Below are 26,903 nucleotides of genomic sequence, written 5' to 3'. Positions count from 1 at the left end.
GCTTATACAGTTCTAACGGGTACCCTTCCTGGTGCAGGGGAGCTCCCTTTTCAACATTTCGGTCATATCTGCAATAACTGCCATCATCCCTTCTTTCCGCGGCTCGCCGCCTGCCCAGTCCTCTCCCTCGCGAGAAAAGACGCCCGTGCCTGGAATAGGAGCTGCCGTGCCTTGACCCAGGCCCAGCGCAGTCTAGCTGGACAATGAGAGGTTAACGCCGGCCTCCTCCCCCCGCCCCTATGCATGGACCGTACCATCCAACGGCCGGGAGCGGGGGGAAGAGTGCGCGTCGCCCGGCCTGCCGCCCGTTGGGCTCTTCCGCCTGGGAGGGCAGGGCGGGAGGCAGACGGGCCCAAGTGCCGCGCCGGCGCCTCGCCTGGGCCGTTAGCGGGGAGGCTGCCCGCCCGGGCCGGCAGCAGCTGGGGCTCGGGGCCGGGATGGTGCGCCTGCGCCGCCGCGCCTGCCTGGCGCTCTTCCTCTGCGCGCTCTTCGTCCTGGGCGCCCTCCTGGCGCTGCGCACCCTCAAGCCCCCACCCGACGACCCCCGGCGCCGCCGCTTCCCGGGGCCCTGGCCCGAGGAGAAAGAGGCCAAGGAGGCCCCCGCCCGAGCCGACTCCCCCGCGCCCCCGCTCGGGGCGCAGCCCCCGCCCGACCGGGACGCCCCGTCCGTCTCCTCCTCGCTGCACGTCTTCTACTACACGTGGTATGGGACTCCGCGCTTCGACAGCCGCTACCTCCACTGGGACCACGTGATGGTGCCCCACTGGGACCCCAAAATTTCGGCCAGCTACCCGAAAGGCCGCCACAGCCCCCCCGAGGACATCGGAGCCAGCTTCTACCCGGCCCTCGGGCCCTACAGCTCCCGCGACCCGGCAGTCCTGGAGGAGCACATGCGCCAGCTCCGCGCCGCCGCCATCGGTCAGTGAGGGCGCGTCCCCAGCCGACCGCGGGGTAGGGGTGCGGAGAGGAAGGAGGCCGGGGGAGGGGTGGCAGACTGGCCGGGCTGGCGAGGGCGATCGAGAGGCGAGCACCCTACAAGACCCCGAGCCCCGCTCAGAAGCTGCCCCATAAAGCCCTCGTCGCCCCTTGAATCAGCGGCTGCTGAAATCTCTGGGAGCATCCAAGGCCGCAAAATGTCCCTCATATCACAGAGGGGAAGCCCAGAGATGCTCCTCAAAGGGTAACAGCCTCCCCTGCCAGCAACTCGTCTAGCTTTGGCGGGTGGAAGGGGGGGGGGTTGGAAATGCCACATCTGCGCTAGCGGCATCCAAAGACCTTTCTTTTTTTCCTCTGGGGTTTCCAGGCAACCCCAAGAGGCTGGAGTCTGAAATTTCAGCATCTGGACCTCAGATGAAATTTCAGCACTGCCTTGTCCTGGACAGCTCCTCCCCCATCACCACTTTTGCTGCAGAGGCCAGATGTCTTGCTATTGGCAGGCACGGAACAAGGGATCAGGAAAGAGAGCCTACAGAGTCAGAGCCAAATATCCTGTTCTCACAAGAGCCAATCATATGCCTGTGGGAAACTGCAAGCAGGATTTGGGGGCAACTGCTATACAGGACAACCGCTATACCCAAGCATTGCTTGCCTCCAGCTGTGATGGCAGAGCATAGCCTCCATGGTTAGCAATCAATAACCTTCTCCCTGAATTTGTCTCAACCTCTTTTAAAGCCATTCAAGTTGGTGGCCATCACTGCATCCTGTGGGAGGGAGTTCCATAGTTTCTATGCATCAAGTGAAGAAGGGGCAGGTTAGTTCTTTGAGGGGTGGGGGCTGGTAGGTGCAATGGTTTCGACTATCTTTTTGGCCTAGCAGGCTTTCAGCATCCATATTTAAGGGGGGGCATCATCATCTTCAGATTGTAAAGCGGCCAGATGCTGAAGGCAGTCTTAGCTCCTGCAGGTGGACACAATCCTCTCTGTCTCTGCAGGAGTCATGGTTCTGTCCTGGTACCCCCCTGGCCTAGCAGATGACAACGGTGAACCCTCTGAGAGCCTGGTGCCCTTCATATTGGACGCTGCACACAGATACGCAATCCAGGTGCCTGTTGTTGCCACGGCTTGGGGCTTGGGGCTATTAGGCTATTGTTTTAGGCTTGGGGCTATTAGGCTATTGTTTTATGACAGCTGCTTCCAACTATGTGGCAGCCAGGGTTGGTGGGGGTTCCACTCATGAGCAGTCATCCACAGTGCAAAGGGGAACTACAGGGGGTCCCTGTTAATTGGTTAGCTGCTCCCTGCTTGAAGCCTTGTAATGGGGTGGTGAAATCTGGAAGTTCATGGAATAAAAATACAGTGGTACCTCGGGATGCGAACGGGATCCGTTCCGGAGCCCCATTCACATCCTGAATAGAACATAAGTCACAATGGCGCGTCTGCGTGTACGGTGTTTTGCCACTTCTGCGCATGCGCGTGACATCATTTTGAGCGTCTGTGCATGCGCGAGCGGCAAAACCCGGAAGTAACGCGCTCTGTTACTTCTGGCTTGCTGCGGAGCGCAACCCGAAAGTGCTCCACCTGAAGCACATTCAACCCGAGGTATGACTGTAGTATTACAGAGCCATGCCTGCCTGTGACAGTTCAGTCTTTTCTCTCTCCACCCCCAAAACTGATTTTGATACATAAGAAGGAACAAAAATGGAGGGAAAGAATGAATCTTACATGGCAGGTGGCTGTCCAACTTCTGTTTAAAAACCTCCAGTGAAGGAGAGTCCACCACCTTCCTTTAACAACTTTTAACTGTTGTGGTGAAGGGATGGGACTAATGTAGGTGGGAGTGGGGGTGGGAGATTACTCCTGCAGTTGCTGCTGCCCACTGACTGTGTGGCTGGGGGTGCTGCACAACTGCTGCTGCCCCGTGTTCCTTTTCTGCAGGTCACCTTCCACATACAGCCATATAAAGGGCGCGACGACAACACTCTGCACAGCAATGTGAAATATATCATAGACAAGTAAGTACAGTACTCAGAGGCCTAAAGATGACAACAGCCAGAGTCCAAATGACAAGAAAGTGGCCAATTTGGAAAGCAAAGAGTTAAAAAGATAGGAGAGGCGATTCCTACCCTTGAGAGGCTTGGGTAGAACAAAGGGCCACTTTTGCCTGTGTGAAACCCAAGAACACAGGGCTGAAGGTGAGCATTGCTTATTTAATAAATAAAGAGTGTTTAAACTGTAAGTTTTAAATGCTTATTGAATTTGTAGCAATCTGCTCTTTTGGCTGGAGAAAAATGGCCCGCATATGAAAACCTAAAAACCTTCAGATACTGGTGATGCAGTCAGCCTGCTGGGCTGGCTGGAAGGGGGAGAAGCTGGCTCTTTGCTCAGTATTTGCTCTTTGCTCCCTGTCAAAGGACCCCAGTGCTGGAGAGCTCAGCTTTCACTGGGTATCTGTTGGCAGACAAAGAATCAGAGAAACTGGAAGCGAAGAGGGTACTGATGCAACATTCAGAGCAGGGAAAAACCAGGCAACCTGCCTTCTCTGCTAAGAGCAGGACCAAGTTTCTCTAGGCTGCTTGTGGACTTATAAGGCCAAATGTGGGGCATTAAACAGCCTATTATCTTGGCAGGTATGGAACACATGATGCTTTCTACAGATACAAGACCAGCACGGGCCGGAGGCTGCCTTTATTTTATATTTATGACTCGTACCTTACGCCACCCGAAGCATGGGCAAACCTGCTCACCCCTTCCGGCTCCCACTCTCTCCGCAACACCCCCTATGACGCCGTCTTCATCGCCCTGCTGGTGGAGGAGGGGCACAAGCACGACATCCTCTCCGCCGGCTACGACGGGCTCTACACCTACTTTGCCTCCAACGGCTTCTCCTACGGCTCCTCCCACCAGAACTGGAAAGCCATCAAGGCCTTCTGTGACTCCAACAACCTCCTCTTCATCCCCAGCGTGGGCCCTGGTTACATCGACACCAGCATCCGCCCTTGGAACAACCACAACACACGGAACAGGGTAAACGGCAAGTACTACGAGACGGCCCTGCAGGCCGCCCTCATGGTGCGCCCGGAGATAGTCTCCATCACGTCCTTCAATGAATGGCACGAAGGCACCCAGATCGAGAAGGCCACACCCAAGAAGACCCTGACCCGGCTCTACTTGGACTACTTGCCCCACCAGCCAGACATGTACCTGGAACTAACCCGTAGGTGGGCAGAGCACTACAGCAAAGAGAAAGAGCAGTGGCTCATGTGAGCAAGCTGTGAAGGGTTGATTCTCCTGGGCACGAAGAGACCCAGAGAGAAGCTGGTAGCCATTCAGGTGGAGGAAGCTGCTCTCAGAGCTGTAAGTTTCTGGAACCTGGGTGAAGAGGGATGAGCTGCGTTTCATGTTGAAATACCTCTTGAGAGGTTTGCTGTGCTCCTGCAGGGCAGCACACCGATATACGACTGTGCAAAACTCCCCAGATATAGTTGGGCTAGTGCTCTTGCAATCCTCCTCACTCCAAGCCCTCAGCTTTCCTTAAAATAATAAATCTCTTTGCCTGCTGCAAGCCAAGAGGACAATTCATTTCAAATCTGAGTTCTGCAGGAGGTGCTAAACTGAACAGCACATCCCTGTTGCTATTCAGTTCCAGGGATATTTATTCCTTCTCTGCTGCCACTGCTACTTAGACCTCTACCCTGTTGCTGCTCCCAGCAAACATAACCTGATGGAGCCCTACCCTTATTAAAAAAACAAAACCTAGACAATTTGTGTATGCAGGAAAGTTCTCAGAAACCACATGCTGTATTATGTCTTTGGAATTCCAGTGATCAGAAATGCACCCAGTCTTGCAATAAAACAAGAACCTCACTGGTGTTGGCATTTATTCCTTCAAGACAGGCAGCAAGAACAGAAAAAGTGATGCTCCAGTGACCTAATGGGGCGTGGAGTTTTGGTGTTTGCTTCAAATGGAGACTGCTCCTTAATAGCTTGTTGCAGACTTTGTGGAGTGAGTTGTGCTGTATTCCATCCTATAAATAGTTTGGGGGCAGGGCTGGGCTGGAAAGACAAGCAAGTGTGTTGTTTGGGCCCCATGCCTGCAGTTCAGGCAAAGTTACTAAGTGAACTCTACAGTGGTTGCATGGGGAAAATGAGCTAGATTCTCATTTTACCATTAATCCTACACCACTAGGATTATCAATACTGCATGTCACCCTCCAATAGGTAATTTCCCCCCAGTCTTAGAATTCCCCACCCTCCGCATACTAAAGAACATGGAGGCCAACATGCACTAGGTTTCCATTTTAATGATATTGGTCAAAAACGCAGCCTGTTGCTTGCCCGTCAGTGGCTGGTCTGGTCTCTGTTTTCAGTAGAGCTGGGTTCAAGGCAGTTTGGTCCCCCCTGGTCACAGGCATGCTCCACCTACCAGGGCCCCTCAAAATGCATCTTCCTGCTTTTCTATACACTCCATGATTGTCAGCTGCACTGTCTTGTTCAAATGCTTCAACCCCTCCAGGCCAAGTGTTCAAGGGATAGAGAGGACAGACTTCCTAAAAGGGAGGGATACTTAGGCACAGAAGTGTGTGCCCCTCCCTAAATCCGAAAGGAAATGCCAGGAAGGAGAAAATACTTCACCCCCAGCAGGGCCAGATCCTTCTGGAGTCACAGAAGTCAACTGGGAAAGGAGGGGAGGCTCCCTTTGCACCCAAGAAGGGCAGAGTTATACTTTCCAGGACAAGGCTCTTGTAAACAGCTTCCTGATATGTCACACACCATCTACTTGCCCAGAGACTGTGTGAGTTGACCACATATAGGCAGATCAGCTGTCAGGCCATACTTGACTGCCAGGATCTCAACGGTCTGAATAAGTGCACTGCAGAAAAGAAAAGAAGGAGTAAGATGCTGGGGACAAGATCTGCATTGTTTACAGCTTAATATTCTTGAAGGCTAATTTAGCATCATCCGTGTGTTAAATGCAAAGTCAAAATAGGAGGTTTGACCCAATTCACAAGGCACTCCACCTGCAGGAGTAAGCAGGTGTGCTTTTGGAATCATTTGCAGCAGGAGCGTGCCTCCTTTAGGACCACCACCACACACACCTGAAGGACCACTGTCCTAGGGCTAAATAGTTCCATCCTATTCAGAGGAAGACAACTCTGCAGCCTACAAATGCCACTCAGGTGGAGAGGAGGCTGTGTGAGGCTTACCATCCTCCCCGGATGATCTTGAACTTGCCAGGAACAGAAAGGTCAATCACAGTAGAGCCTAGGCGGGACTCTGGTCTATGGATGTCCCCAGTGGGGCCCCCATCAATTACAAGTGACAGGTGAGGCCAGAGTTCTTGGAACTCCTGAAATATAAAAGAAGAGCGTAAGAGCTTAGCAGGCTCCTGAGCCAGTGTGCACCACAAGATGCTAATAGCCAACAACCACAGAGAAAAGGGTACCATAAGCTCCTGCTTAGACACACAGTGGCTTTACCCTCTGAGAGGAGCAAGCCAATTAAAACAAAATGGAACATAATGCCCTTCCCTGGGGACTTGGAGAGCCACCCAGGATTCCATTATCATCCCGTCCTACAGGTTTCAAGCAGCCCTTACCGTGACTGTGAGGGAGCTTGCCCCCTGACTGATGTTTGCGCTTGTTAAGGCCAGAGGGCCAGCACACTCCCTGGCCAGCTCCCTGATGAACCAGTGACTGGGGATGCGGACACCAACTAACTGTGACAAAAGCGGGGTGGGGGAGAGGAAGAGATGAATGAGTACCACTACTTACTTTTAGCTTTTATGTACATATAGTTTTAAAAGGCAAGATATTTATACATGCATGTATATGAAAGCATGCATACATATACAGTATATGCCCCACTTTCCACTGCACAACAGCATTCAGGACAGCTTACAGTGAAGTCCAACACAAGTTAAATTCAGTAAAAAAAAATGTAAGAGGGCAGGTGTAGCAAATAAGACAAGAGGTTCATCTACCAAAACACAGGAAACCCCTTAACGCACTAAATTAAATGCCTGCTGGAATAAGAATATAAAAAGGCTAGGCAACAGAAAGGGGGATCAACAAATTTCCTAATGCACAGACACAGAGAAAATCCTAAGTAGTTAGGCCTCCACTACTACCACCAGGTCATGTAGAGCATCCCTAGCAGATCTTGTGGGCAGGTTGGTATGGAGATTTCCCCACTATGCACTGTGAGAAGAACAACCCACATACACCCTTGCTCATTTGAATAGGACAGGAATTAGGAATCTGTTGCACCTTTATCCCACCCATCTCAGAATGCAGCCACCCCTCCCAGCCACCCATAACTAAGTGAAACTAAAACAGGAAAAGAAGTAGCCATGCTTAGCTTGAGACTTGCAGTCCGGCAATAGCTTTTAAAAAAATAATCCCGAGGAAAATTAAAATCTCCACTAATATTCCCAACCAATCAGATTTGCCTTTTAGCCTGGAATGGAGGAAGGTCCACTCTGATGTCAACCTAAGAGCACACCCAACTGATAAGCACCCTATTGGGAAACTGGGAGCTCTCCAAAAGGTCAAAGGGTCTCTATAGAACTTGCTAGCCAAGACTCACTGGGGTGAAGGGGTTCAAGTCTTTGTTGAGGGTGTCTGAGCGCTCCAGGACCAGCGTCACTGGCCCAGGAAGGAGTTCCTGCAGCAGCTTGTCAGGCACGCAAACGTTACAGTACCTACAAAAGGGGAAGGAGAAAGTATGCAAAAGGTGAGCCCATCCTCTGTCACGCAGCCAAAGGCAATCAGAAGGGGCAGAAGCGGCCGAGGGCCCTATCCACCGACTTCTCTGCTTCGCCGAAGGAAGGAGGAGAGGCGGAGGGAGGGCCACCCCCCCCCGCATTGAAAGACCCCCACCTCCTTCGCCGACCCCGCCGCACCTGTAGACGTGCTCGACGTCGGCTAGGCAGATAGCGAGGGGCTTACTAGCGGCGCGGCCCTTCAGGCGGTAAACGGCCCCCAGCGCCCGCGAGTCCTGCGCCAGGCAGGCCACGCCGTAGACCGTGTCGGTGGGCAGCGCCACCAGGCCGCCCTCGCGCAGCGCGGACGCCGCCGCCACCAGCGCCGACTGACGGTCCGGCCCGGAAGCCGGCAGAAGCATCGGCAGGGGGACCCTCGCCATGGCCGGCAGTCCAGGAACGGAATGTGCGCCCTCCTCACAAGCAGCAGCCCCGCCGCCGCCGCCGCTCCAAGGTTTGACAGGGAAGGACGAGGAGCACCAGCAACGCCGGAGCCTCAGACGAAGCAGGAGAGGCGCTCTGTACATGCGCAGAAGGAAGGGCGAAGGCGAACCCTCTCTGGCCAGCGGCTCAGCCAGTTAAGCGAACACGACGACGCTCGCCGCTTCGCCGATCCCTTCCATCCGCCTGGCGCTGCTGCCTCGCACGGGGACACTTCCTGTGTCGCAAGCCGCGGCCATGACGCAACTTCTGCCCCGCGCCGGGTATCGGGGCGGAAGGAGTGGCGGCGCCGTCGCCCAGGACAAAGCCAAGAGAGGCGATAGTCCTAGAGAGTCCCGGGCAAGCACTGCTTCCGCTCCTTACAGGAAGTTTAGGCTCTGCGTGAGCCCCCGGACGCCAATTGCAGACCATAGACGTGTGAAGTGGTAGACTGACCTCGCCTTGGCTTTCCCAGGGGACAGAGTCCGCCTATGTGTCTCGTTGCCCGAGGCGTGCTAAGAGGCTCGCTACTCTGCGGCTGCGCAGTTGCTTTCTTGCCCTGCTAGCCGGGTGGAGCTCCGAGAACCGGACTGGGTTGGGGGGCTGCGGAGGCACGACCCCTCCCCACAAGCCCCATCCTGGACAGAGGCGGCGGGGGGACATGGAACCGTCTGAGACACACGCGCCGCAAGCGGCCGTTATAATTAGTAACATAATAGTTGCTATAAATAAAAGGTGGAGGTTGCTCGGTCGCAGCCTAACACCCCAACATTATTATTAATAGGTGCTAGGAATATAAGTACTATTATTTATTAATATTAGTACAAAGTTATTAATATAATTAGAAGTGTCCAAAGGAGAGAGCAGCCAAGCACCATAAACAAGCAGCAACTGAGGCAGCTGAGAGAAGCGTTTGCCCCTTGGGTTCATCCTAGCGATTGGGCAAAGCGCCCCCCCCCCCTTTCACCCAGGTTCCTCCTCAGCACTAGTCAACCAGGAGGGAGAGGGAGCATTTTCTAAATGGGGCGCCACCACAGAGAAGGCTCCACCCTGCCTCATCGACTGATCAGGTTTGCCCTCGCAGGACACACGGTGAAAATTAAGAGCCCATCTAGTCCAGCATCCTCTTCTCACAATGGCCAGCCAGGTTCCTGTGGGAGAAGCCCTCTACAATGCATTACAGTAGCTTAATCAGCAGCTTTCCAGAGCATGGGGCATTGTGGATGCACTAACCCTGTCCACAAACTAAAGATGGAATACCTCACAGGGCAATATCACTCTTCCGGGTCTTGGGTCAGCTAATTATTGGATTAAATCCCCAGCTACCACTTCCTCCTAAACTTCAGCTCAGGCAGACTGGAGCACTCCATTCTTGCCTTCTCCAGTACATTGAAACACAAGCAGCTGCATTATCCCAAGTCATACTTTTGGTCCATTTAGCTCAATATTGTCTAAGTGGGTCTTCAGAATCTCAGGGAAGCCTTTACTTAACTTCACCTGAAAATACCAGAAATCGAACACCAGGGACCTTCTGCATACAAAGTGCATGCTCTGTCACTAAGCTGAAACCCGTTGAAAATAATTCCCATCACCTCCAGAAATGATTCGTCCAAAGGCACCAGATTTAAATAAGCATTTAATTAGGATCCCAGTGGTATTAATATTGCTTTCAATTAAAAAATTAATTTCCACTTCCTTGCAGGTATTTCAAAGTACAATATTAATTTTATACAAAATGGAGCAGTTAAGCAAACACGGTTATTTCACATTTTACATTCTTCAAAAATACAAATTCATGTTTATGCTTCTGGGGTTTTGGAGAGGCTCTTCCTTTGGAAGTACTGTACCTGTAACTAACATCTTCACATCACTCAATGCAAGGACATTTGTTCCCATGTTTCAGTTAAATTAAATTTGTTTAAACACAAAACACATACTCCTGAGAGAAACTGGCAACTTCAAATGATCTCCGCTTCACTCCTTGCATAGCTCTGGAATGGAGCCATAGCAATGCCATGTGTTGTTGTGGAGGAAATCCGGGCTAGGAGGGGAGACCCAGAAAGGCACTTTGCAAAAGTTACCCGAGAGCCTTTGGGGGCCTCCAATTACACCACTCTAGGGCACAAGCCCACACCCCATGTGGGAAGGTGGCAGTTATGGGAAAGGGGCTTGAAATTCCCCCTTGTGCAAGGTTTTTCTCTCCCCCCCCCACCTCTATCTCACACATGCAGTGTTAACAGATGGTGACATCTCCCTACCCACAGTGACTGGGAAAGAAGCAGCCTAAACCCTCTCTCAGGTACCCCAGGAACCTTAACTTCTGTCTCCACCAGAATGAATGGCAGCTCCTTCCCATTTCCCCACAAAAAAGAGCATTTGGAAAGACACAACACTGCAGAGCAAAGGAATGAGTCATTTCTATTAACAGATTGCAGAAGAAGAAAAATTAAAATATCTCCCTGGGCTTTACCAGTGAAGTTCATATGAGGGGAACAAAAAGCCAAAACACCCATTTGTTAAGGAAAGTAGAAACTGCATTTCCTTGAAAGTGTCCACTGCATAGAAACCATTTTTGGCCAGCATGCATACGACTAAGAAGACAGTGTGGGCTACACACTGTTTCCACAAACACACACACACACACACACACACACACACACACACACACACCCTACATAAATATCCAGTTTCCTTGGCATTTCTCAGTGCAGAACCAGAGTCCAAACCTCCAAATGAAACAATGTAAGATGGAAAAAGCTGAAAGGTCAGCCCCCAACCCAGCTACATGGGATGCTTATTTAAACAACAAAAACCCAAAACTGGAGACACAATTTCTAAAAGACATAAAGGAGAAATAATACTCTGATAAAAAAAGAAAAATCCAGAGTGTGTGATGTTAAAAAGAATAAGCTTTTCCTTTTGTGGTTTTGCAGAGGGTAGCTAGCAGGCAATGCAGCTGCCTCCTTCTGTGTCTCTTATTTCTCAAGAGTAGGTTCTCTCGTTGGTACCTTTAGCATTTTGATAGCTCACTTCTACAGATCAGTCACTAGCAATGTGCTTGGAGAAGGTGCCAGAGGAAAATACCACTCCTTTTTGGGAAATGAAGGGTTTTTCCAGTTTTGCAGTAGAGACCCTTGCAGTGCAGTAAGGCAGGAATGTGACATCCACCCTAGAAGGTGCCGCATGCCAATGTAAGGACGGCTTGCATCTGCCTCCCTGCCCTCCACTTCCCTTTCTGGGGCATTCAGAAGACAAGGATGGCAGCTGCGACTCTATGAATGTATCCAACTGTAACCAAAGTCACCTCGGAATGAGTGAGTGACCCAACCTGATTCCATTCAGTTCAGGCTCCTAGTGGAAGTTTTGCATAGACTGGACATTTGCTTAAAACATGCATAAGTCTGAAGAAGGCAGAGCACACAGCTTAGCCAGTTCCCACATCAATTCTGTTAATCTCACACACACACACATGGACGCACACACAGAGCGTACGAGGACGCCACGCCTAGCTACACATATTGCACAGAGGTTAAGTGCTCTTTTTGCGTAACCACATTTAACTTTTACTCAGAGGGGGTAAAGGGGAGAAAGAACCCTAATAACTTTGTGAAAAGTTATTTACAAAAGAAAATTGCAGCAGTCAGTTTAAAGAGAACTAAAGTGCATTTTAGAGCCCAGCATGTTAGTGTCATTGGAGGAGCCCCAGCAAAATGTTTCCTTCTCTAGAGTCCAGCAGCAGCAGCAGCTTCCAGCAAATGCAGCAGACTCCACCCCCAGTAGGGTCTTTATAGGGGTCAGAAATAAGTCCTCAGTTGCCCCCTGGTTCCTTCACCTGACCAAGCCACCCAACCCTGAGCCTCCCTGCAGGCCTGGAAGTCACAGACGGTCAACAGCCCAGGGGTTGAGCTGTGCAAAGCCCAGTTCTTGACTGCCCAGCCTGGCACCCTCCCCACGCCTGAATATGGGGTACCTCGGGCTCTGCAACCCTCATCAGCACAGGAAGAGGAGAGGGATTCAAAAGGCTCCAGTCTGTATGGTCAATTTAACAACAACAACAACAACAACACAAGAAATAAATAAAGGAACAGAACCCCAAGGGCTGTCCTGTTCTCCACCACCGTGTGCAGCCCTCCCAGAGACACCCAAGCAGGGCAGCAGTGCCAGACAAAGTTTGCTTAAAGCAGCCTGCAAGACAGGACAGGCTGCTGTCACAGGCAGCTCTCCAGGCTCTGCTCACCCAAGTCCCCAGCTGTTTGCTAAAGTGAGAAGCCCTGCAAAGAGTACCAAGTCCCGCCACACTTGGGAGTTCTAGGACAAGCAATCGCCTATGCCCTATGGCCAAGAGGCAGCAGGCCAACCAACTGTTGCAGCCAAAAGATCTCCAGCCCAAGGACAGTCTCTGCTCTGCTACTGCCTAGGGGGTGCTTGAGAGCAGATGATCCTTCTGCTACCCATCAATACACCTAAGCCTGCCCTTGAGACTGGGTAGCCAGGTGGGCTGCTCACACACTTTCAACAGTTGTGGAGAAGAGGGGATTTCAGCAGAGGTAGCTTGTCACTGAAGCTAGACAAACACACCCTCAAGTCCCTTCTTCTCCGCAACTCCTGTTGGTGTTCCTGTCCAGCCTGCCATCACCCCACAGCCGCTGTCTGCCAGGCAAATATTCTGCCTACATGATGAATGAAGTCTCCCTTAGAACACAAGGAGGGTGGCTACCAAACAGAAGAACACTATGAATGGCATCTATTTTTTAAAAGTAACAATGGCATATAAATAAAACATTTCCGAGGCGACATTGAAACCTTAGAGGCCTTGGAGAGGGAGGGGCAGTCCGTGTTAGGATTTTACCCTGAGTAAGTTAGCAGAAAGGATGCTCCTTCCAATGCACAGGCTGAGGGCAGGACTGGGAAGGCTGAACGGCGAAGAGGAAACCTGGGGGGGCGGGACTGGAGGGTTGGGAGGACTGGCCAGCTTAGCACCAGCACTTTCATGACATGACGCAGCCATGAGACATTCAGGGAATGGGGTTTGCCAGAACTAGCTGGGTGGGTCCTAAGTGGCAGAAGCAGCCCCTCCTCACTAGCTGAGTCTTCTACAGGCACCTCTGCCAATCCACCTTTGCAAAGGCCCGACAAGCTTCCACAGGGGCATTTTCAGCCCCAGAAGCTGCTGTGCTGGGTGACTGTTTCTGATCAAGCTGCTTCAGTGCAAATCCTCTCAGCCCCCGAACTTGTGCAAACCCCCAAGCAGCCCACCTGGAAAGAGGCAGCAGCACTCGCCCTTCCAAGCAGGTAATCGGTCAAAAGATGTGGGAACCACAGGGCCCCTACTCTGAAGCAAGCCGACTGAGTTACATGTGCAAACTCTGGAGAGATGATGAAGATGATGATGATGTGCCTGGCCTGCATTTCAGCACTCGAGTCTCCCCGTCCACCACTTTGCCAAAGGGCAGCTGCCTCTACAACAAGAGATCGCCTCACAGTCTTGCTCCTCCCTCCCTCCCTCACAAACAAACAAACAAACATTTCTTCTCTCTCCCCCTCCCCCCATAATAGTGCACACTTAGTAGTAAAGGCACCCCCAAGGAGCTGTAACAAGAACCTCCCATGCCCCTGGCAAGGTGCAACCAGAGAGCAGCCGGCCCTCAAAACTCGCTCAGAGTGATGCTTGGGTTCATGTCACAACAAGTCAACGTAATAAAGAGACAGGGCTGCCTTCACCTTTTCACTTGAGGAAGCTGCCACCACGGCCTCCGCTCAGGGCAAGCTCCTCCTCCCCTTGTAGCAGGGCTTCAATTGGAATCAGTGGGGAGGAGGCGGAGGCGGAAGCCTCGGGGTTCTGGAGAGAAAGGAAGTCTGAGACATCCATGGCACTTAGGGAGTGGTTCTGTGAGTCTGAGGGGTTCCCTGCCAGAGTGCTTTGCTCGCAAGGAGGCAACGTGGAAGAGAGGGTGGTGGTGGCACCAACAGCAGCAGCAGCAGCAGAAGAAGAAGAGGTGCTGGCAGCCACGTTGATGGGAAAGGGTTGAGGCGGAGGTCCTGGTGCTGCCGCAGGAGGCTCCCCTGATGCCTTGGAGCCCTGTGAGGAGCAGTTCTGCTTCTTGCTGCTGGCTTTGTCCTTGGCTGAGTCCCGGCAGGCACACTGGCACTGACAGGCTTCCTCCTGCTTGATGATGATCACGGGCACACTCAGGCCAATCTGCTGCACAGAGCTCCCTGGGGACAAACAACAGTCAGTTCAGAGGCACCAGCACTCCCCTGTGCCTTCTCCATCTATACCTCTCAGGGCTTTCCAACAGAAATGCTAATGGGAAGAAATGCACGTTTTGCCACCCACCACTGCTGCCAGCCTGTTCTCACATGACATAATTCCCCCACATTCCCTCTCTCTCTCTCTGCATGCCTGACACCAGGTGCAAAGCTTGGGTGCTGCTGGGATCACGTTATGCCCATTCCTGGCCCAAGGCTGAGGCAACAGGAAGTAGCTCAGGTGATGGAACAAAACTGGAGGAATCAGAAACCAAACGGGGTGACACAGACTCTCTAGCAGCCGACCTGGCTGCAGGGTTGTGTCACCCAGTAACCATTTTCTGCTCAAAGAGGAATGAATCATTCTCTCTGGCTCAACTGTTAGTCCATAACCTGGGGTTAAAGTTCACATGGCCCAGTCACTCATAGCTAAAAGGTGCTCTCACAATTTTTCTTCCAGGTTGACTAACTGACTGCTGTGCCACCTAGCTATTGTACAGTATGGCAAGAGATTGTATCATCTCACTCCTCAGGCCACTGCATGAGCCACTAGGCCCAATTTAAGGGGTTAATATGAATATATAGAACCAAGTAACTTTAAGAGTGCCCTCACCAGTGCCATCCAGTGATCTGGGGAAAGAGGCCACTCACTAGGAGTAGCAGTGCAAAGGACAGGCACCGGAGACACGGGGAATTTTTGGTGGCACCTCCACAGCTATGGAACTCCCTCCCAAGGGAAATCAGGAAGCCCCCCACCCCTTTACTTGCATTCAGGAAACATATAATTATTTTATTTATCCAGGCATTTGGCCAATAGTTTTATGAATCTTGTACATGGCTGGTTTTATTTGCTTTCTGCAATATTTCAACAATGCTAACAATGTTTTTATGTCATTTTATTCTTGTGAGCTGGGCTGGGCTCCCTTTGGAATTTATACAATTTATTCATGAAGAATAAATAAATTTGAAATAATATGACAGAGGGACGCACACAGGTCAAATACATAGGAAGGTGATGTATTTCCTTTGATTTCACTCACTGAGAGAAGCGGAGGGAAGCAGATGCCCTGGGATGAGGATTTATCCCTCACTGAGTGCTAATACATCCCAAAGAAGAAATCTAATGGCAAGTTCCTCAACGGCCCGTTCCCGGGTGGGTCCTCCTTGCCTGCCAGACATGACACAAGCTCCAGCCCATTCAGCATCTGCCCTTGTGAGTGTCAGTGATGAAAGGGAAGACTGTGATCCCTGGATGTGTCACTTACCTGCATTACCAGCAACAGGAAGGGCAGTGGTAAAGAAGACCTTCTCCAGCACTGGAGCCTGTGGCTTTGGCATAAGGAAAGAAAAAAGACTTTTGAATGCAAGGGCCAAGTCCAGAAATCAACAAACAGTATCCTAGCCCACTCTGGAAACAGGGCAGTACCAACTCTACCCCACCTGCTGGAGCCCTCAAACCCTCTTCATAACACATTCTGGGCTGGAGCATGGGATTCAGGTCACTCACCATTTGTTCTTGGTTCTGGGAGGTCCTGCTGGCACCATTCAAAATCCACTGGAGGTTTTGTTCTCCCATGACAATGCTGGACTGCAGAATGGCTGCACTTTGTGATGGGGTGATGGTGATGGTTGGGCTGCCAGCCAGCACAGAGTTCCCTCCAACAGGCACAGTCTGAACCCCACTGGGGAGGACCTCAGCAACACTTGGTGCTGTTGCTGGGACAGGGGGATTCCCAACAGGCTGCGGAGATGCCTGAATGTGCTGTAGGAAGTCCTGGGGGTTGGGTGCAAAGAGTGTGCTATTAGGAGCAGGCACTTCTGGAGACTGGAGGACAGCAGCAGGGGTTCCGTAGGCTGCTTGCTGAGTGCCAGTGGAGGCAGGAAGCAGTGCTGGGGGAGAAGGCTCAGAGATGCCAAGCTGAAGAACAAGTGGCAGAGACAAAGGAGCAGCTTCTCCGAGGGGCGGCTGGGCAGCAGGGGCTGGGTCTGCATCACCACCGAAATCTTTAACCAAGGCGTCTGCCAAAAGAGAAGTATATGGTGAGAAAGCTCTAGTAGGATCCTGAAAAGCACCATGAAGGATCCCAGCTGTGGCCAGGAAACGTCTGGATGGTAGCCCAGGCAGAAACAGCACCAGTTTTTATATCAAGAAGGCCCATGGGCATTTGCAAAAGGGAGGCCCCACTGGCCATACACTGCTCTTGCTGTCTGAGCTCTATTGAGACTCGTGGAAGCCACAGACAGAGAACGTTATGTAGTCACTGCATTTTTATTCAATGCAGTCCGTCTCAGGCTTCCTCAAACAGGCTAATTCCCTTTGGACCTTTTTTCTCCCACCTAGGGCTACCAGAGAGTGTTTTTCTTCAATAGCTTTGCTCTGTGAATTATAGTATGATGCAGCACGTATAATTCCCACCAACCATACACCCCTGCACACCTGACACCAAAAGCCTACCAAGACCTCCACTTGTTAAGCTTTTCGGGCAGTTCACTAAATTCTCTGTGCTGCCCAAGATTAATAATGATCTATGGAGCAAATGAAAGATAAGATGCAGACTTGTACCTGTGTGCTGAGCGTCTTCCTGATTTACAGGAGGCTCCGGACTCTGGAACATGGACTCAAAAATGCTTGCTGGTGAGATTGTACTCAGGTCTTGTCCATGCATCTGGGGAAAGGAGGGAGCAGTGAGGCATGCAAAGTCAGCTGGTCTGTGGTTGAGCCTGGTGGTGATGCCACCAATACACTCAGGCTGCATTGCTCAGAGCAGACATCCCTGAAGCACCTGGCTCAGGGAGATACCAAGAAGCCTGCTTGCTTCCAGCCACACCACAGAGGTCCACCACGGGAATGGCGGAAGGTGAGCTCTTTAAAAAATGGCAGAAGGCTGCTTCTATGACCCACACTGTCCACTGTGCTGTCAGAAGAGATACTTACTGGATTTGAATTATCCCGCAGTTCTGAATCTGTGGACATGAGGCTCAAGTCACTGAGACAGAGTGAGTGGTTTGTATCCTGCAGAGGTGGAGAGGAAGCCTACATTAAGCAATGCAGCAGTTGCAACTATGAGCTTGGTTATAGCCCCACAATGCCAGTCTCTTCAAGAGCACCAGTCCTTGACTTATCAACAGTGAGGGTGATCAGAGACTTAGGCCCAAATACATTTTCTATCTCTTTCTTTAAAAATTATATGTGAAATGTCACAGATCACTAACTGAGAAAGGCAGCTGGTAGCAGAAGGAAACTACAACAAATGCCATTTATCTCCAAGGATTCACAAAGGCCCTCACTATGGCTGTTGGGATGACACAGGAAAAGAGGAAACTGCCTTGTACTGAGCCAGGCCCTTGATCAATAGCACTGTCTATGTGGCTAACAGTGACTCTCTGGGATCACAGACAGGGGCTTTTCTGACACTGTCCCTACAAGTCTGAGCTACTTATCTGTGCCCATCTTTGATGACCTGCCCCTCCGATTTCTTAGACATGCCTTTTCATTTTTTTGAACTCCTTACAAAGATTGTTGTGCAGAAGCATTCATTTTTCCCATTTCTCTGTCTCACTGGGATTTCTTGTGATTCTGCTCCTTTTTCAGGAATTCTAACCCTTCCTGGGCTACATTCCCCCATCAGTTTCTCTAGTCTGCATTTATATTCAGTTTCCCTATCTAGCATTTCTCTGAACCTAATAAATCAGCATTCCTGAAATCCGTTACACATCTAACTAGGCTCATCTTTAGCCTTCCATAAGAACAAGAACACCAGCATTACGATTATAGCATTAGCATAAAAACATATTTTACAGATACAGTGTTGCTCATATCAAGCCATCAATCTCTCTGAGTGGCAGAGAGTTCCACAGCACGATGCACTGTGTGAAAAAGCAGATTACCTTTCTGCATGCATGTGTAATTTCACCTGCAAAGGTCCCAAAGGAGCTGGATTTCCACAAGAGTTCTGGATACTGACAGGCACTCACCAAGGCACACCATGCTATCTAGTGCACCAATAACGACATTTTCTCTGAGAAAAAGGCACCCACCTCAGAGATGCTGTTGTTGGACAGCATAGTATAGGAGGGCCCCTTCTCGTGTCCCTTCATGTGACTCTTGAGGCTATATTGTGTGCTGAAAGTCTTCTCGCAGCCATCACTGGGACAGAAGAAAGGTCTTTCACCTACAATGGCAAAAATCTATGGATTTGTACACATCCAACACCCTCTGGGTTCCTTGTTGCTCAGCAGCTCCAGGATCGCTAATACTGAGCCAGAGACTAAATCACACTCCCATGCTCAGTGTGTGTAAGGGGTAAGGGGTGCCCAGGAACCCATTGTACAAGATCCTGATGTAGCAGGCTTCAACACAAAATAATGTGGCCTGACTGTCACCTCATAAAGTGCTCCCTTCTCCTTCCCAAGATATCCTGGGCTGCTTTCAGCAAGGTTGAGTTTATTAAACTTTTAACTGGCCTTTTATTTTGAGTCAGCATCATCTAACCACTCAGACCTATCAGGCAAGCTGCGCCAAACATCTTCTCCATGAGGCCACATCTAGGCTGCAGCTGCTTAGCATTAAGGAAGCAGGAAAGAGATTCAATAGACCCAGCCTTACCGGTGTGGGTCCTCACATGCGTCTTCAGGTGGTGGCTTGCAGCAAAGGCTTTTCCACAGCCATCATGATCACACCTACAGGAGAGGGATGGAGAAATCGGCAAGGAGCTTCATGCAGAAACCAGTTCCAATCACACCTCTTGCTTCCCAGCAGCCTCAGGCCATGCATTAATCTGCACACAGGGTAGTGGAAAGTTCTGCAGAAGGGAAGCCCTGCTCTTGAACATGGTATTATAACTTAGGGAAGACTTAAAGAGAGCAAGCAGAACATCCGCCAATGCAGTCTCACAATCCCACTGAGATGGAGCTCAGTGGTTGACCAGGGCACCATCAGCATGGGGCAGGGCTCCTTGGCCTTTGAGGACCTGCAATGAGAGAAAACTCTGCACCGGTGACTTCTCCCACTACTGCAGTACTGGGACTGCTGCTGAAATTCTCCCTCCTAAGCAGCAAAGTGGTGGGGACCCCCAGGTGTTGCTACATTACATTACAACTCTCCTCACCTGACCTTGGCAACACAAGCTGGGACTGGTGGAAGTGGGAGTCCAACAACATCTAGAGGGCCACCAGTTCCCCACATGTGGACTACAACCACAGGGCAACATAAATACTAGGTGGATGATGATGTATTTGAAAGGTTATATGGGTCCTGCCAGACACACAGAACATTCACTAGAGGTGGACCCAGGGCAAGAAAGCCTCAATACCAACACTTTGCAGGCCAGAGAGGAGTCAAAAGCCATGTGGCTCAAGAGTAAGAGTCCAAACCCCCCATGTAGGGCCAGACAGGAAGCTAGGAAAAACCAGGCCTGTTCTACAGCAGAAGGCTTGACAAAGGACCCAGGATTCATCAGGGCCTCCAGCCAGGTGGCTCACCTGAATGGCTTCTCTCCAGTGTGGGTCCGAATGTGTTTCCGCAGGTCACTGAGTGTGGTGAAGTACTTGCTGCAACCCTCTGATTCACAGTTAAATGTTTTTCCCGTGTGAAGCCTCTGATGGGCTTTTAACCTACAGGGAAAGAAGTGGGCTCCATTACCACAGGCCTCTTTCTTCTGAACTGAGCCTCACCAACAAGGGAGGCACAGGGAAACAGCAGCTTCTATCCGAGAAGCAAAATCGGCTAATAAATAATAATACTAATAATACTAATACTAATAATAATAATAATTTATTTATGCCCCACCCATCTGGCTGAGTTTCCGCAGCCACTCTGGGCAGCTCCCAATTGAATGTTAAAAATACAGCATTAAATATTAAAAACTTCCCTAAACAGGGCTGCCTTCAGATGTCTTTTAAAAACAGGATAGCTGCTTATTTCCTTGACATCTGATGGGAGGGTGTTCCACAGGGCAGGTGCCACTACCGAGAAGGCCCTCTGCCTGGTTCCCTGTAACCTACCTTCTCGCAATGAGGGAACCACCAGAAGGCCCTCAGCATTGGACCTCAGTGTCTGGGCTGAACGATGGGGGTGGAGACGCTCTTTCAGGTATACAGGAACGAGGCTGTTTGGGGCTTTAAAGGTCAGCACCAACACTTTGAATTGTGCTGAGAAACGAACTGGGAGCCAATGCAGATCTCTCAGGACCGGTGTTATGTGTTCCTAGCGGCCACTCCCAGTCACCATTCTAACTGCCACATTCTGGATTAATTGCAGCTTCCAGGTCACCTTCAAAGGTAGTCCCACATAGAGTGCATTGCAGTAGTCCAAGCTCCTTCCTAGCAGTCAAGTAGGCTCCTCTCCAAAACCCTTGCAGGCAGCTTAGAACAGCAGCCTCTCAATTGGAAACTAGACTTTGAGAAATAAACTTCGGAGGAGCTAACAAGAACTGGTGTGTGTGTGAGAGAGAGATTTCTGCAAGGAAAATAGTATTTCCCCCAGGAAAGATGTTTCACATAATGCATGGGTGGCTAACCTGTAGGTCCCTCTCTGGATGTTGCTAGGCTACATGCTGGGGTTTACTTAGAGTTGGAGGTCCAACAACATTGGGAGAGCCACAACTTAGTTGCCCTTGGGCTTAACATTGTGGTTACATCTTTGACATTTCATTTGTGTGTGTATAATAAGGCACTGTCTTGAGAGACAGAGGAGGAAATGCTCCTGCTCTTACCTGTACAGTGTATTGAAGGCTTTTTCACAACCCTGGACATCACACTCAAAAGGTTTCTCCTTGGTGTGGACTCGAACATGGATTTTGAGACTATAGGATGTTAGGAAGGCCTTTCCACACCCCTCTTGGTTGCACACAAAAGTGTACTCCCCGCGGTGTGTCTTCTGGTGGGTGCGCAGGTTACCTGCGGTGCTGTAGGTCCGAGGGCAGCCCTCAAATGTGCACTGGTAACGCTTCACCTGCCAGAAACATGATGTACTTTAAGTCTCCATTCTTGATCAAAGAATCATAAAGGGTTCCACTGTTAACTTCAAGAGTTGCCATAAAAACAGCTCTGCTAGATCAGGCCAAAGGCCCATCATGAATACTGGCTGCAAAAAAAAAGACCCTGTAGGTAGGGGAAGGTTTTAAAGATGTTCCCACTACAGGTAAAAAAAGAAAGCATGCAAAATGTATCAAAAATAAGAAAGAAAAGGAAGCTAGTTACAAGAGGAAAACAAATGAACATAAGGGATTATGTAGCCTGTGGGTTTGCACATGCAAAATTTTGGAACCTAAAAAGACTCCTGAAATGGTTGCAGATGGTTAAAATTATTACAAGAGAGACTAGAGATTCCTGCCTAGTTTTGAGAGGCCTAAGGCAGAGAAGTGCATCCCCCAATTCCCTGCAAAGCACTCCCCAACTCCCTCTTCACAGATGTTGCTGCTACTCCTTCTGGTTGAGCTGCTATCACTCCCTTGTGGACTGTGCTGTTTCCAAGGAGAAAAGACCCTGCTGCTGCCACTGTTGTCCCTTTCTCAATGGACCCTGGATTGTCACCGGTGCTTTAGGCTCAGATATTTTATTCAGCTCTTCAGACTTTGCCCAGTTTGGTGCCACTTACAAACAGGCACAACCGCAGAATGTAATCTTTCTGGATACCTGGAGGGTCAGAGACCTTTTTTGGCAACTGATGCAACATTACTAATTTCAGTGGCTTAACTTAGTTTTTTGCCATGTGCTGCTCCTGTACTCCCATTGCCAGCTGTGGGGTTGATGACCAGACTTTGTAGTTCTGTCCAGGTTCCCAAAGCAGTGAGCAGCACAACTTGCAAAAGAAGCTCCCTTTGGCACAGGGTGCGCTTGTTCTCCATGTGCAGGTCTGAGTTGGTTGGCAACAGAATGTGCAATTAATTGTGCACACGACTCTTCTGTGCCACATGGGAGCACATGGGACTCTGACAAAGGGGCATATGCATCAAATCAAGTTTCCCGTTGATACTAATTCATATATTTCCCAAACAGTGACTTCTAAGTTATGTTAATTTACAACTAAACAAAGTATTATTCACACCGGGGTGGGTGGAGTACACCTGTGTGCTGGACTATAATTTCCAGCAGCCAGCCTGCTCAATGGCCAGGGGCGACATGGGAGTTGGGAGTCTACCAGCATGGAGAAGGCCCTGTCATAATCATATGTGAACAGTAGTTTTCCTTCAGAATAAGTTATTAAATGCTGCCAACTTCTGTAATTATCAGACATACACAAATATGTATTCTTCTTCCATCGTTTCCCAAGCAGCTGCTTTCAATAATCATCTGAACATAAGGCAATAGACTAGAAGCTCCTGGTGGATTTTGTCCTCCATAAGAGCAGCAGAAAGAGATAGTTAATCTATTATACCTGAAGTTAAGTCAGTCTCAATATTCCTAATTTTTTTTGAGAAGGCAAAAGGTATATCAAATGAACTTTCAGCCCTTCTCTAAATCTGCAGAAGTACTGGGCTTATATACGGCTGAAGTCATCAAACCAAACTGTGGCAGTCATATTGAAACCAAAAGAGCAGCTTTAAGATCTGCAGACTTAAAACTGCAACCTACGATTTCAAAGGGCCAGAAACAATCTGCTAAGCCCACTTTCTCAGGATTCTGTTTCTGCAAAGCTTCAATCTACTTCCTTATAAGAGAAGTTCTACTTCTCCTTTACATTTGTGGGTACAGCAGTGGATGTGCTGAACCAATGTCTTGCCTTGGTAATGGTCTTGATGAGAGCCAATAAACCGAAGCACAATTCAGATAAGACTGACGCACCATTAATGGGTGGTTCCCTTAACTGGATGTATGATAACTGATTTAAATGTCAGGCAAAAACAATTCTTTTTCGCTAGGACTTTGGCTCTTAATTATCTGTGGCTTTGAGTGGGTGTAACATTTAAATCCTGCCTTTTAAAAATAGGATTTTTCTGTTTTTTAAATCTTAAGCCAGTTTCAATGTATGTGCTTGCTTGTTTATAAATTGAACAAATAAAAATAAAACACCCTTAAATTCAAGATAGATTAATTCATAAAAAATAAAGCTTGAGGAATTTTGTTCATTATCAGCACTCCAAAAACTAAAGGCCCTCTTCATTATTTTGTGAGTGATTCCAAGATTTAAGTCAAGAAGTATCTCTTAGCTGCCTCTCTAAAGCATACACCCTCCTGCTAATCCATAAATCAGAACTCAGACAGTTCGGAGCTTCTCTCCGTTATTGTCTGTTCTGTCTCACCTATGCACAGTGTTGACTATACATTATTACAGGATGTAGCACTCAGCGCAAACTTTAATAATATATATTGGTCATAGATTTTTGTTTTTCTATCCTAGTGCAGAAATGTTTATTTAAAAAAATCACACATGGCACACACAGCCCTAGCGATAATGTTCTACTATTGTGAAAACTCCCAAGGCAGGGTGTATAGCATGAAAAAGTAGCAAAAGCTTCCCTTCAACCATGCACTGCTTAGTATGGAAAGTAGGCAAGTCTATATGCCTGCTATATAAGGGAAACCACTGCTCTCTCTCACCCCCAAAACCTGAGAAGCTCTGCTCACCCTATTCCCAAAGATACTTGGAAGTGTAACAATGCATTTTTGTATTATATAAACCTGACTTGAAGAGCAACACGTGAAAACATCCAGGATCAGCTTAGGCATGGCCTCTCTGACACAAGTATGGGAAAAGGCCAAACACTACAGAATCAGGAAATTTGTTTTCTTGGGCATTTTCGGATGATGACTTTTCCAGAACTGACCCCGTGAGTTTTAAATGCAACACAAAAAGCAATACAGGCTTCCATACAGTCATATGACAGGCCTCCCGATAGAGGAGCAGGATTAGATTAGAGTCTGCTACTTACTTCTTTCAGTTTCGTCTCAGGGCACTCTGACTGCAAAGTAAGGGTGGCTCCTTCAATGTTTCGTGGCATAGGAGTTGAGCCAGGATTGATCGTCAGATGAATCTGATCCGGAGAAATAATGTGCTGAACATAACCCTGGGACATTCCTTCATGGTCAGCTATCAAAGGAAATCTGTCCTCGTGACCATCAGGCAGAAAAGGCAAGTGATCCCCACACTGCCCTTCATCCTCCTCGTCCTCCAATGGCCCTCGGTCTTGTTCAATGAGGACTGTTGTTCTGTCATACACTGTCCTGGATGAGGATGGGACAAGGCCATTCTTGTCCACAAACCACAACAGTTTATCATCCTGGGCCAAGTCATCTTCCTCCACTTTGTAATAGATGACATTCTCAGGACTGTTTTCCCCCATGGTTTAGTGGCATTCCAGAAGGGTCACAGAATGAACATAAGACAGCTCACCTGTAAAAAGATCACGTAGAACAGAGCAGTCAGAACTCATTAACATTCAGTACGTAGTTCTGTTTTCCAATTGACACCCAATTTACTGAAGCACATAGTTGCTTCAGTTCTTCTGCTTTACAATGTTTTTAAAGTGCAGTGAAGCCAGCGCCCTTATATTTTCTACAGATAACTCCCTGCAGCAGGCTCACTTGAGTCAAAATGTGTCGTGCTAATGTTACAAAAAACATGCATCTTTAAAGTCTTACTTCTCCCTCTCTTCCCGCTAACCCCCTCCCCCTCCCAAGCATTGGAGGCTTGCTGGGTTTTGCATGGCGCCTTCTGGCTTTTGAAGGAGACAAGCCAACGATATGCGTGTATATACATCGACTGTTTGTAAAATTCTGCAAATGTCCCAGCCGAAAGGCTACATTATGTGGGTCACTCTTTCGGTCACCAGGCTGGCTAATTGCCCCTCCCCGCTTAATACTGAAAGAGTCGCAGCAGCAGCAGGAGGAGGCGCCTGAAAAGAGACTCAGCCGAAGGAGGGCTCTGTGGCCCCAACAAGTTCCGTTTCGACAATCCCAAGGAGCTGCCGCCGCGCCCGGTGGGGGAAAGGAATTCGCGGCCCCGCTTCGCCGCCACCCCCGACAGTGACCCACGAGTCGCCGCGTGAGGGCGGCTCTCTGACAGGGAGGAGGAGGACAGGGCCAGCCTCGGGGCAGCCCGAGCTCCAGGCTCGCTTCGCTCCAGGGCCGCCTGTCCGCCCCGCGCGCATCTCACCGGCCGCGTCCAGCTGCAGGCCCAGCCCGGCCCGTGTCAGTGCCATGGCGCCTGCCCGGCTGCCACGCGCAGCCCGAGCGCCAGCACTCGCTCGCTCGCTCGCCCGCCCGTCAGTCCGCTCGGCTCGCTCGGTCCGTCCGCCCGAGGTTTCCTCAGATATTCGCGCTTCCGCTTCCGAGCAGCGCGGGGCAGGCCGGGAAAGCACCTCTTCCGGCCACGCCCCCTCCTACCACAGATGGACAGAGGCTAGAGCGGTGCGTCGGCGGTGTCTACTCGGGACGGACGGATGCCTTCAAAGCCGCGGGGAGTTGGAGCGTCGGCGAGGCGCGTCTTCATGGCAGGGCTGTTGTGAATCATCCGAGACCTTGGCAAGGCCGACCTTGCAGCCTCCCTCCCTTTATGGAGAGCGAAAAGCCTCTTCTGGCACCGAGTCCAGGCTGCATCTGTTTTGCGGGAAGATGCCGGGGCGGGAGGCAGGACGCGGCGCACAGCTGGAGTTGAAACGGTTTTTTTGCGCACCCGAAAAAGGCTCGAGCAGCTTGGAAAGCGGGCGAGGGAATGCACTGGAAAAGAGTGGCGTGGATGAATGATTGAGAGGTGCTTTAAAAGCCTGAAGAACGCAGGGCGATTCGCTCCTTGGCATATCTATTTTATAGACCTCTATTTCATTTGAAAACAATAATAATGCCAAAGCAGTTTATAAAAGCACCCCAGGATGAGCAGGTACTATTGAAGTAAAGGAGAAGGCTCAATAATTTAGAGGCTTGCTAATTAAAAGGCTCGTTAATGAGCAGGTTGCCTGGAGGGGCCCCAAGTGAGCACAAGGGGGGGGGGTCTCCTGCCTGCCTACTCGACTCCCTATCACTCCAGTCTCAGGGTAGGTGGTAACCCAGTCAATCAAGGCCGCTCTTTGCTTGAAAGAACCTGGCAGGTGCCCCATCACAACACCAGGGGAGCAGGGTAGAAACAGGCAGCCAAAATAATCAAGCAGTAGGCTTGCAACAATTGAAGACTTAAGAAAGAGGTAATGAAAGGGACACAATAGCTTAGTGTGTAGAAAATGGAGAGAAATGTTTCTCTCACTTCTTACAAGACTTGCGCACACATCCTCAGAGCCCCACCACACACTTCCTTTCAATTTATGAAGGGTTGTGTGTTCCATTAACCCTCCACTGTGGTGGTTAGAGGGGCACAGGAAACTTTATAGGCTAGGAGGGCCAGAGGGTAAGCCCACAAAGAGGAGGAAGGCAGGACTGAAAAGGAGGAAGTGAGAACTTCCCCTGCAGTTACAGCATCAAACATTGTTGCTAGTCAGGGCAGTGAATCCTGGCTGTGATGCCTTCATACCTTGTAAAAACACAAAATGTGATCACAGTCCTGGGCCTCCAACCCCATTCAGAGAATCAACAGACTCCCTCCAGTCAAAAAGAGTGAACCAGGC

The 26,903-nt window shown here is 50.0% G+C and overlaps 3 protein-coding genes across 3 annotated transcripts; 1 reads left to right on the top strand and 2 right to left on the bottom strand.

Annotated features, from left to right (window-relative positions):
- Window positions 1-326: 326 nt before the first annotated feature.
- MANEAL (mannosidase endo-alpha like) lies at window positions 327-4,802 on the top strand. Its single transcript, XM_083751484.1, has 4 exons — window positions 327-918; window positions 1,931-2,040; window positions 2,874-2,950; window positions 3,566-4,802. Exons 1-4 carry the CDS (start codon window positions 438-440, stop codon window positions 4,200-4,202), a joined length of 1,305 nt encoding a protein of 434 aa, XP_083607610.1. The 5' UTR covers window positions 327-437; the 3' UTR covers window positions 4,203-4,802.
- A 417-nt stretch (window positions 4,803-5,219) lies between these two features.
- On the bottom strand, window positions 5,220-8,397 carry YRDC (yrdC N6-threonylcarbamoyltransferase domain containing). The gene is made up of 5 exons (XM_083751528.1): window positions 7,840-8,397; window positions 7,524-7,638; window positions 6,535-6,654; window positions 6,143-6,285; window positions 5,220-5,808 (listed from the first exon to the last, which is right to left on the bottom strand). Exons 1-5 carry the CDS (start codon window positions 8,223-8,225, stop codon window positions 5,712-5,714), a joined length of 861 nt encoding a protein of 286 aa, XP_083607654.1. The 5' UTR covers window positions 8,226-8,397; the 3' UTR covers window positions 5,220-5,711.
- A 1,344-nt stretch (window positions 8,398-9,741) lies between these two features.
- Window positions 9,742-25,652, bottom strand: MTF1 (metal regulatory transcription factor 1). Its single transcript, XM_083751425.1, has 11 exons — window positions 25,463-25,652; window positions 24,240-24,700; window positions 21,081-21,319; window positions 19,849-19,980; window positions 18,974-19,047; window positions 18,406-18,539; window positions 17,303-17,380; window positions 16,931-17,033; window positions 15,875-16,386; window positions 15,633-15,696; window positions 9,742-14,334 (listed from the first exon to the last, which is right to left on the bottom strand). Exons 2-11 carry the CDS (start codon window positions 24,648-24,650, stop codon window positions 13,844-13,846), a joined length of 2,238 nt encoding a protein of 745 aa, XP_083607551.1. The 5' UTR covers window positions 24,651-24,700; window positions 25,463-25,652; the 3' UTR covers window positions 9,742-13,843.
- Between the last annotated feature and the right edge of the window lie 1,251 nt (window positions 25,653-26,903).

The sequence above is a fragment of the Podarcis gaigeae genome, assembly GCF_964106915.1.
Source record: "Podarcis gaigeae genome assembly, chromosome: 8".
Classification (NCBI taxonomy): Eukaryota; Metazoa; Chordata; class Lepidosauria; order Squamata; family Lacertidae; genus Podarcis; species Podarcis gaigeae.
Note: the sequence above shows the minus strand (reverse complement) of the source record. Positions and strands in the feature narration are given on the sequence as shown.

Bases quoted from the DNA above. Each gene is read 5' to 3' on its own strand.
- MANEAL (XM_083751484.1), top strand. From the start codon at position 438: ATGGTGCGCCTGCGCCGCCGCGCCTGCCTGGCGCTCTTCCTCTGCGCG. The intron at 919-1,930 runs GTCAGTGAGGGC...CTGTCTCTGCAG, and splicing joins GCTCCGCGCCGCCGCCATCG to GAGTCATGGTTCTGTCCTGG. The intron at 2,041-2,873 runs GTGCCTGTTGTT...CCTTTTCTGCAG, and splicing joins CACACAGATACGCAATCCAG to GTCACCTTCCACATACAGCC.
- YRDC (XM_083751528.1), bottom strand. From the start codon at position 8,225: ATGTACAGAGCGCCTCTCCTGCTTCGTCTGAGGCTCCGGCGTTGCTGG. The intron at 7,639-7,839 runs GTGCGGCGGGGT...CCCCTTTTGTAG, and splicing joins GACGTCGAGCACGTCTACAG to GTACTGTAACGTTTGCGTGC. The intron at 6,286-6,534 runs GTAAGGGCTGCT...TTTATATTTCAG, and splicing joins CAAGCTCCCTCACAGTCACG to GAGTTCCAAGAACTCTGGCC.
- MTF1 (XM_083751425.1), bottom strand. From the start codon at position 24,650: ATGGGGGAAAACAGTCCTGAGAATGTCATCTATTACAAAGTGGAGGAA. The intron at 19,048-19,848 runs GTGAGCCACCTG...CCTCTCCTGTAG, and splicing joins ACTGGAGAGAAGCCATTCAG to GTGTGATCATGATGGCTGTG. The intron at 15,697-15,874 runs GTGAGTGACCTG...CTTATGCCAAAG, and splicing joins CCCAGAACCAAGAACAAATG to CCACAGGCTCCAGTGCTGGA.